Below are 10,477 nucleotides of genomic sequence, written 5' to 3' on the forward strand. Positions count from 1 at the left end.
GTATGTGTATGAAGCATGTGAAATGAAAAAGGACACAAAAACTCTTGTTTTTTCGCGTCTTATTTTGAAAGTCAGTGTTCGTTTCCTGTGTGTCATAACTGACCGTACCGTCCGCGCTCAGCCAATCAGCTTCCACTTTGCGGTGCGGCGCTGGTGAACGACGACGGCGTTTGCCTGGCAGTACTTGGGCTCGAGCCATGAGCTTTAACAACTTCTTTAAATTCAAGAGTACAGGTGGGTGATATTGTGAGTTTGCATTACAACGTGTTGAAAATAACTGATCCGACAAGTTTAGTCTTGGCTTTTTTTTTTTTGTGGCTTCGATACTGTTTCACTGTCGTGGTGGGTGTAACCCTGATTCCGTTTAGCATTTGGCAGCTCTGCCCTGTTAGCTGACGCATGTACAAGCTAATTGAGTACTTAACCTTGTTGGATTTAAATCTGTCACACATTTAAGTCGTCGCGCAGTTCTTCTTTTTTTGTGTTTCGAACTAACATTTTGTTGTTTGTTTCTTCGACACTCCTCTCGCTGCTAGCTAGGTGAAGCTTGTGATGTCAACAAATATTGCAACTTTGCCTCAGCTACTGGCACCCTCCCGGTGGTCAACCCGACTCACTTTCGTCTTGTTTTTATGGAGGACACACAAGCGCTTTTGCGTAGTGGTGTATTATTACTGCAGCATCTGAGCACTAGACATACTTTTTGATTATGTAACATGGAACTAGCATCCACAGCAGAAGCCAAGCCGCCGAGTTCTGAGCGCATAAAACATTTCTCACCATCCAAACGTCAAGCTATTTTGAGCAAGCCTGCTGACCTGCACTAGCTTGCATCTCAAGCCACCGAGTATTAAGTTACTGAGTGTGACTTGACTGTCAGTGCTTGTCTCTAGTGCTACATGTTTTGTTTATATGGTGAAATGAAGTTCATATGTTGTGATAGGGTCGCAGGCCAATGAGGACAAGCACCCCCCAAAAATTGGTTGCACTGTGGTGTGTTGCTCTTTCTAATAGTTTGACTTTAGCTACACAAGATGTCATTAGTTTATGCGGGTTTACTTAATTCTGTGTAAGCCAAGTACAATTGAACATTCACAGGATGTCTTTTTGTCCTCATCAAGCAGACATCCCGTGGGGTGTTTTCATATTGGTCTTGTTTGCTATGGAGGCTGCTAGGGTGCAAGGTTTCTGCAAAGTCACTACAATAAGCAGTCTTGTCCGCATGCGTCACATGTGTTTTTCGGTAAGAAATAATCAGTTCCAGAGCCATCGTGGCATTTGTACAAGTGCACAGGCAATCTGTTAAGTAACTTAACATTCTTATCTTCATACACATGTAAAACAAAGTTATTATTAAGAGGCAAATACAACAAAACAATCAGTCTTAAGATGATTTGTCCCACAAATGAGTTAACATTCTTAATTTAGCCACTGAGACGAGTGATTTAAAGGATTATGGCTGCAATAAAATCTGTGGGATTTATATTTTAGTGATTTTTGTTAATGGCTACTTTTTTCTTTTGTGTTTTTTTTTCTTAGATTTTACTTTCTGAGTCTTCTGTCACTCTCTGAACCTTACTTTTTTTATGTTGACCCAGTTTTGCTTTAATGAATTATGACAAGATTGCTGAGTGAAATTGTGGACTGCCCTCTGTCAAAATTGGAACTAAACTGAAATCTCAGTTTTTCAATCAACTTGAAAAATTACAAAAAAATAACTCTTCTTCTCAGTGGCTCAATTGCAAAACTACAATCAAAACACAGGAGTCCTCACAGAGCGTTTTTCCTCTTCTCGCTGGTCCTTCATTTGATACATTCATTTGCTCTCAATTTTGAATCATTGTCTGAATGTGATCAGAGAATATATCCCACAATTAACTGTATCTGTGTGCGTCTGCAGTGCTTCGTCTGCCATGCCCGTGATGTCACAGCTGTTCAGGGGCTTGCCTCGGGCGACGGTCTTGTCCTCCAATCTGTTACCATGCCAACACCGCCGGCCCCAGTTGGGTCCCTCCGCCCGGCGACCCATCTCCAGGCGTTCTCCCCACGTGAGTCACACTCCCTCAAGATGTTACCAGACCACCTCAGCACTTTACAGCTACATCCTCACCCCACCGCAAGTCAACTCCATCCTCAAAGCCAACGAGTACAGCTTCAAGGTTAGCTGGAAAACGCTTCCACGTCTTTTCCGTGTTACGTAGTTCCTGTCATTTGGATGTATGTCGTTGCTTGCAGGTGCCGGAGTTTGATGGCAAGAACCTGTCATCTGTGATGGGCTTTGACAGCAATCAGCTGCCAGCAAACGCTCCCATCGAAGACCGTCGCAGTGCTGCAACATGCCTGCAGACCAGAGGAATGCTGCTGGGTGTGTTTGATGGCCACGCTGGATGCGCTTGTGCACAGGTAGAGCGCAACTACTCATTAAGACATTCCAACACAGACTATGGACACATGCTGTCAATGTTCGGTTATGGTCCAAATCCGGTTTCTGAAACCTTCAAAATAACCTGTTAACATGCGCAAGCAGTCTTGTTTTGTGTCGAATTTGGTGGAAAACTGAATTGAATCTGTTTTGGAGTAAGGTTGTGACTTTATGTGGAAAAAGTGAAGCGGCGTAAATACTTTCCAGATGTGCTGTAATGTAACTCCACAAGCCTCCTGGTGTCTTTAATTGTTGCAGCCAGTGATTGTGTCGTATTACGTAAGCTTGCAACATCACGAGATGTTCCTCTCCACCAGGCGCTCAGCGAGCGGCTCTTTTACTACATCGCCGTGTCCTTGCTGCCGCACGACACGCTGTGCGAGCTGGAGGCGGCGGTGGAGGCGGGCCGGGCGCTCAGTCCCATCCTGCAGTGGCAAAAGCACCCCAACGACTACTTCAGCAGGGAGGCTCAGACGCTCTACTTCAACAGCCTACGCACATACTGGCAGGAGCTCATCGATCTGAACAAGTAAGACTTGCATAAAGGAAAAAAAACATGTTGATGCAAACTTGCCTGGCAAAACATTAGGTACACTAATCCTGAGCTGTATAAAAAAGAAAATAAATAAATTATGTAATTAGAATTTTTAAATTGACAGATGTGCCTGATCATTTGTAGATGAGGTAAAATAATAATAATAATAACAATAATAATAATTCAAGTATTACAGTGGATCCCAATATTCGCGGAGGATAGAGACCAGACTGTATAATTGACAGCCATTAAATTGCATAGGAAAAAAAATATTTACAAGAAACATGCAGAAAACATTAAGGGGAAAAAAGGCTTATTGATTAAAGAGATTCTCAAAGTGGTACTAGTATACCACTAGTGGTACTTGAGTTTACTCTAGTAGTATGTGAAAGAATCACCGCCTAAGCACAGTTCCGTTATATTTAACTTTTTAGTGCAATTTTCCTATATTTAGCCGCAACGTAAAATTTTAAAATATTTTAATGTTAATCATGATGGTGATATTGGAGCGCTCGGTATATATATTTTTTTTTTTCGGTGATACTTGGGGTAAAAAGTTTGATAACATCAATGAAGAAGTTATTTAATGAGACAAACGAATACAAATAAATTCAAATGATGCATTTTAAGTAACTACTTTTAAGTAAAAGTGGCAAAATAAATGCAAGTATTACAAATATCTTTTTGAGGTTACGAATGTGCACAGTGGTTTGTGATCATGTAGCACAAGAAGGCACACTCAACTGTCACCATACTGTTTTTCATTTCATTTTTTGGCGGGGTGGTCTTTTTAGCCTTTAATCAACAGGACGGCTAAAGAATTGATATAATACAAATATTTCCTGTAGTTTTGACTTGACTTTTATTGAATTAGCGTAATTAAGTGATGGACTACGGCTGATTTCGGACAAATTGAGGAACACTGTTGCAAGCCAGGGACATCCTGCACTGACTTTTGATTAACACAACACAACATTGTTAATACAGCGGGAAAATAAATATTCGGCATTGCTGAATTTGCAAGTTTTCCCACTTACAAAGAATGGTGAGCAAAATGCTTTAAAAAGTGTTGTCCCAGCTTTCCTTAGGTCATTGACCTCCCCGCCCGTGTCTTCCCGTGTAGTCCAAGACTCATCCCTCGCTCTTCTCATGATCATTTACACGCCACGAGGCGAGCTCTTTCATGGTGCCCCGAGGGAGATTAACTGTCATCCATCCATTCTCTGCACCGCTTGTCCTCACTTGGGTCACCGGCGAGAGCACAGGACTGAGCTTGTCGCCAGCCAATCGCAGGGCACAAATAGACAAGCAGCCATTCACGCGCACATTCACACACCTGCGGACAATCTTCTAATCATTGCGCCAAGCTGCTTGCCGACATCCCAGGCTTGTGTAGGTCTACAGTTTTCTTTCTGTACTTTTTTGTTAGAAAGTGAAAATGCTTAATAAAAGCAGAGTTTCAAAACATACCGTGTTTCAGGCAATAAAATACAAATGAACTTAAAAAAAATATATCACAGTTGAAATGTAGCCTCACCATTTTTTCTCAATTTGGAAACCTTGCACAATCAACGGTGTAATAAATAAACAAAGATTGCTTATGACAACACAGACTGTGCGGTTATCTCCCGGAAATAAGCTGCCATGCAACCAGTGTATTGATCTTTTGTGATGGCGCTCTTTCTCGTTCTTTCTGCTTTCAGCCCAGGTGACGTCCCCGACACCCAAGAGGCTCTGATGAACGCCTTCAAGAGGCTGGACAATGACATTTCTCTGGAGGCGCAGGTACACCACGCATGACGATACTACACTGTATATACATTGGTTTTATTTATAACATCCATTTTTAATAAATATCATTTGCCGGTTGCCAGGTTGGAGACCCAAATGCTTTCCTGCACTACTGGATTCTGAGAGTGGCCTTCTCTGGAGCGACGGCATGCGTGGCTCACATCGACGGCGCAGACCTGTATGAATAACGACAAATGTCACGTACCGTAAAATGTGGTCTCTTGTGCGCACTGGTATATAAACTGCAGCCACTAGATTTATGCTTTTCCTGAGATGTAATCGATAGATTTCATATTAAAGTACAAGCAAAAGAAAATTGTACGTTGGCAAGTAAGTGTAATAACGCTCTCTTGTCCTCAAGGTATATAGCCAATGCAGGAGATGCTCGGGCGGTGTTAGGGGTGCAGGAGGAGGACGGTTCCTTCACCGCTCACACACTCTCTAATGACCACTGTGCCCAGAACGAGGATGAGGTGGCTCGGATTCGCGGAGAACACCCGCCCTCAGAGAGGAAGACGGTTATCCGACAGGTACGACTTGACGTGTCAGTTGCGTTGAACGCCCGCCTGGCTCGTTGTGTCCTCGTTCGTCCCCAGGACCGTTTGCTGGGCCTGCTCATGCCCTTCCGAGCGTTCGGCGACGTGAAGTTCAAATGGAGCATCGAGCTGCAGAAGCGGGTGCTGGAGTCGGGGCCCGATCAGCTGCACGAAAACGAGCACACCAAGTTCATACCGCCCAACTACCACACGCCGCCGTACCTGACGGCCGAGCCCGAGATCACGTACCACCGGCTCAGACCGCAGGATCGCTTCCTGGTGAGACGAGCGCTGATGTACACTTCGTCTGCAAGAGATCCTTCACAAGGATTGTATCTTCAAAAATGTGGCTAGAAAATATTTTTACCAAGATCAAAACATCCCCAACTTGTTTTGAAAAAGCGTCTGCTTGTCAATACCACTCCAGTCCTGTAGGTGGTGATAATGCTCTTCACAAAATAGGCACATGCTTTATCATAATGATGGGTAACTTGATGCATTACTGCCCCACTTGGCCTCAATTGCTGTATGTATAGAAGAAAGTCAAAGAGTCGTTTACATCATAACATAATACTTGGTAACCTTTTTTTTTAATCTTGCACTTCAAAAATAGTTTTTAAAATCTAAAATAATAAAAGCTCAACTAAAATGAAACATTTTTGAAAAATGAATACAAACGAATAAACTTGCTCTGAAAACTAAAACTAACGGAATTCAAAAGTCAAAACAAATGAAAAACTAAATACAACGAAAAATGTAAAACTATTCAAATCCTGAATCAGAGTGGTGTTAATTTAATATTTTTGGACGGTATTCACTTTAGTGTAACCAAAATAAATTTTGTTGATCAGATTGTTTTGGGATCTCATTATATGAAGAAGAAGTCCAAGTGCAACATGTTGTGACCAGTCAACATGACGGATTCAACACGTATTCTAAATTCCGCGTAGTGAATCCCAATCTGCCCCCCCTCCCCGCAGGTGATCGGATCCGACGGCCTCTGGGAGACTCTGCACAGACAGGAAGTGGTCCGCATCGTCGGCGAGTACTTGACTGGCGTGCACCAGCAGCAGCCGCTGACAGTGGGAGGCTACAGGGTGACCGTGGGACAGATGCAGGGGCTGCTGGAGGAACGCAAGGCCCGCGTGTCGTCGGCCTTCGAGGACCAGAACGCGGCCACCCACCTGATGCGGCACGCCGTGGGCAACAACGAGTTTGGCACGGTGGACCACGAGAGACTCTCCAAGATGCTGTCGCTGCCCGAGGAGCTGGCTCGCATGTACCGCGACGACATCACCATCATCATCTCGCAGTTCAACCCGCACGTCATCGGAGCGCGGCGGCAGGAAGAGTAAAAACACACACTCTTGTTCATATCTTTTAATATCTGACTTTATTTTACAATTATTTATGGGGAAACCATGTTTTTAGTTGCAGATTGTGTATCATTGTGTGATACTGACTTTACACGCACACACTTTATTCCGTGGCTGACAGCACTGTTACAACTTTATTTTGTGCCAAAAGATCTCCAGGGGGGCAAAGAAATCCCAAAGAGCCAAATAAAATAAAAAAAGGAGTAGGGATGCACAGAAATCAAAATTCTTGGAAGAAACTGAAAATGAGGAAGCCGATGCCGAAAACCAAAAGATTGAAAGAAATCAGAATACATAATCCAAAAATTTCGGCGAGGCCATTTTCATCTTTAATTATTTTTAATTATATCATTTAATTATTATATTTAATTATATTATAATTGTACACACATACATATCATATGCTATGTTTGTGTGCAAAATTTCAAAGTTGAATTGTTAGAGGCATGAGACCAGTGTCTTTTAAAGATCTTTTTAACGCCAGTCACTACAGTGAATATAAAATTTAATTCTCAACAGAAAATGATCTGAAGGTTTCCCTCTGGTTAAATAATGTACAAATGTAAAGTAATAAAAATGTAGTCAAATACAGAAAATAAAGCTGTATTGTATAATACTGTAATATTATTATTTTTTATGTGAGAGTTTCCATGCAGAGAAAAAACTAGAGACGGCAGAGTACCGATGCCAGGTATCGGTTTCGGGCCGATACAGGCCTTATTTTAAGGTATTGAGTACTCGTGGATGCTGCCGATACCAGCCACTGATACTTACAGCAAACAAAAAGAAAGACTAAGTCCTCTGCGGCAGTATTTGGCAATATATTGCAGCGGAATAACACATGGCGAATCATCTGTGTCAAAAAAAAAAAAAGTCTTCGCATTTTTATTTTTATTTTTTTATCATTGTGTCTAATGAAATTGTACATATCAAAAGTACTAGAGGTATCGGTACTCTGTTTCGGTGAGTATTCAAAGAGTGAATACTCCCACTGGTGTGCCCCCAAAAACCTTAAAACGGCATTCTGATTAATATTCTGTTTGTGAAATATGAGTTAAGCAGCAAAATCCATCTCGGGGGGCGGCCATTTTGTCACTTGCTGTCGCCTGAAAAGGACATCACAGTTGCTCAGATAATGACCAATCACAGCTCAGCTTCAAGAAGCAGGTGAGCCATGATTGGTTGTTACCTGAGGCCCCTCTGTCTGCAAGTCAAATAATATACTTCAATAATGACGAATAGAAAAAATAAATACATATGGATATTTGCATTTGGATAAATGGCCTTCTTCGAATAAATATTTTTAGAGATATCAACTATGAATTGACTGAGTGACCATTTTTTGGCCAAAAATCTTTGCCGGATGAATTTTCAGTGCATCCCTAAGAAAAGAGTTAATGTTGCACATGAATGTTATCATTGAGAAGGAATATGTTTTGTCAATTGTGTCACATTCTACAACGCTCCACTTCATTTTCTTCAGTTTATTCTGTTCTCTATATTTTCTTGTAAAATGCAGTGTACATTGGCTTTAGGGAGTCGTTATTAAAGGGATGTTTGTTGCTATGTATCGTAGCATTAGCACAATAGCAAAGTACTGGACAGTTTGTCAGGGCTTTAATTCTTACGGTTTTCTCGACCGCACTCCAGTTCTACTTTAGCCGCAGCTGTGTTTAGCTTCATATTTAAACTGCTGTCAAATAGCAGAATGTCCACGTGATAACAACTGTTTCAATATTTATTCCACGTTATGTTACAAGCATTTGTCTTATCTTTGGTGTATGAATAAATTGTTCTCTAATCTGGTACTATTTTGTATATGGCATAATAAATAGTAAAAGCCTTCTGTGTTTTTCCGTCTTGTGTAAATTTGCACACCCACACATATCTTATTAAATGGTGCCATATATGACAGGAAATGAATGATGCAACACTTCAATTTTCATTTACATACACAATAGTAATGTGTATTTCAATATCTTGTGCCATTTGAAAGCTGTGATGCACCAAATGCTATGTCAGTTTTTTGTATTTTAAAATGTTTTCTATGGGGCTTTGTAGGCAAAAAGAGGCCACATCTGTGTATATAATAGGCAAAGTGTGACATATGATGTGATAACACTATTTGTAAGAGAAAAGCTCATCTATGAGTCATTCTTTTGGAAACAGTCTTCTATGGTAAAATTGTTTTATTTGCAGACTAACTGTCATTCTTGTGGGTTTGCCATAGTGAAAGAAATAGAATATGTGACCTTGTTTAATCTAGATGAGTCCCCATTTTATTGTGTGTGTGTGTGTGTGTATCCATAGCAACGGTTTTGTTAATAATTAAAATGAAGTCAGTCGGTCATACTTCCAGTGTGCTTATAAAAGAGGCAATGTAAGCCTGAAGGACATCATTTCATTCTCTCTTATAATTGGCTAACACTTCCTTGCTCATGTGTGCGGGATGAACTCACATGACACAAATAAATATTACTTTTCTAGACATCATATGGACAAAAAAACTAGCCAAAAAATAAACATAAATGAGTGATATTGTTTAATTGGTTAATTCTAGTTGTAACTTGGCAAACTATTTTATTGGATTGCATTGGTGCATTTAATTCCCTCCAAATAATTGTATCACAAATCGTCTTTCCAAGTTGAAATATACACCATTATAATCCGTTTCAACGCCCAAAAAACTGCGTTTACTGTAAAAATAAAAGAATAACAAATACAAGAAAACTAAATTTAAACAGTTACATCGTGATAACTCAATAGGCATTATGCTGTTCATTCTTTTTACGCACATGGCCACACAAACATACAGACATACTACAGAGATTTGATGATAAAACAGGAGGCCGTGACAGCTAAAATGCAGTTATAGTTATTTTTGCAGTTGATATATATATAAAAAATATGCCTATAAGTATTGTTGTATATTCTTAATGTCTTTCTTCCGTTTGAGTTCAAATACTGGTTGACAGCGACACTTGTTGATTTCCTAAATCCATCTATGGCACTTTGCATTGTATGTTAGCATTAAGCTAGCAATCTTTTGTCAGAGAAAGTTAATGTGCTTTAGTTAAATGCACACTTAATTTATTTTTATTAGTAGTATTAATTATTATTTATTATTATTATTATTGAATTAAAATTATTTTATATTTGTATTCATTTATTTTCAATTATGATTATAATAATTTCAGGGGAAATTCATGGCCATTTATCACTAGAAACTGTGGCTCAAATGAGGTTCTGTTGGAGTTGATAAGGTCCCAGTGTTTGCCCACTTTCCAATTATTTACCTAATTTTGTATTATTTGCGAATATATGTTTAATTTAGTATAATTTGTTTTGCTTGTTTGGAGGAGATAGTCAACTCTAGTTGCTTTAAGGATGAAGTTATAGTACCAGGGTTAGGATATGGTTTGGAATCGCTAGTGTTAATTGGATTAGTGTACGGGTTAGGTTTACGGTTTACTTTTGGGTTGGATTTCGTTAAAGTTCGACAGCATTTTCATAGAAAACAAAATGAACACAGTCAAACTTTTTGTTTTCCTATTATTCCTACAAAGTGGGCTAGCTAACAAGTTCAATCCATTTCTTGAGTGTTGTGGAAAGTGTTGCTGGGATACAAGCGTCAAGAAAAGGAACACATACCGTAAACACACTTCACCATTTGCAGCTCACACGCACTTGATTCAAAGCTTCACGTGGCCCACCGGCGTGCGCGATAGCACGTGTGGCGTCGGCCTCCAGCCCGCTCCGTGTGATGTTCTTTTTTAACGTCTCTGTCTCCACTTTGTCAGTCTTGTCTTAGCGAGCA

At 40.4% G+C, this 10,477-nt stretch overlaps 1 protein-coding gene across 1 annotated transcript; it reads left to right on the forward strand.

Moving 5' to 3' along the window:
• The first annotated feature begins 106 nt into the window (after positions 1–106).
• pdp1 (pyruvate dehydrogenase phosphatase catalytic subunit 1) lies at positions 107–8,504 on the forward strand. The gene is made up of 9 exons (XM_077576108.1): positions 107–234; positions 1,901–2,159; positions 2,236–2,403; positions 2,740–2,951; positions 4,661–4,742; positions 4,832–4,926; positions 5,110–5,278; positions 5,345–5,563; positions 6,265–8,504. Exons 2-9 carry the CDS (start codon positions 1,914–1,916, stop codon positions 6,637–6,639), a joined length of 1,566 nt encoding a protein of 521 aa, XP_077432234.1. The 5' UTR covers positions 107–234; positions 1,901–1,913; the 3' UTR covers positions 6,640–8,504.
• Positions 8,505–10,477: the final 1,973 nt, after the last annotated feature.

Source organism: Vanacampus margaritifer, chromosome 9 (assembly GCF_051991255.1).
Source record: "Vanacampus margaritifer isolate UIUO_Vmar chromosome 9, RoL_Vmar_1.0, whole genome shotgun sequence".
Lineage (NCBI taxonomy): Eukaryota > Metazoa > Chordata > Actinopteri > Syngnathiformes > Syngnathidae > Vanacampus > Vanacampus margaritifer.

Bases quoted from the DNA above. Each gene is read 5' to 3' on its own strand.
- pdp1 (XM_077576108.1), top strand. From the start codon at position 1,914: ATGCCCGTGATGTCACAGCTGTTCAGGGGCTTGCCTCGGGCGACGGTC. The intron at 2,404-2,739 runs GTAGAGCGCAAC...CCTCTCCACCAG, and splicing joins CTGGATGCGCTTGTGCACAG to GCGCTCAGCGAGCGGCTCTT. The intron at 2,952-4,660 runs GTAAGACTTGCA...TTCTGCTTTCAG, and splicing joins GAGCTCATCGATCTGAACAA to CCCAGGTGACGTCCCCGACA.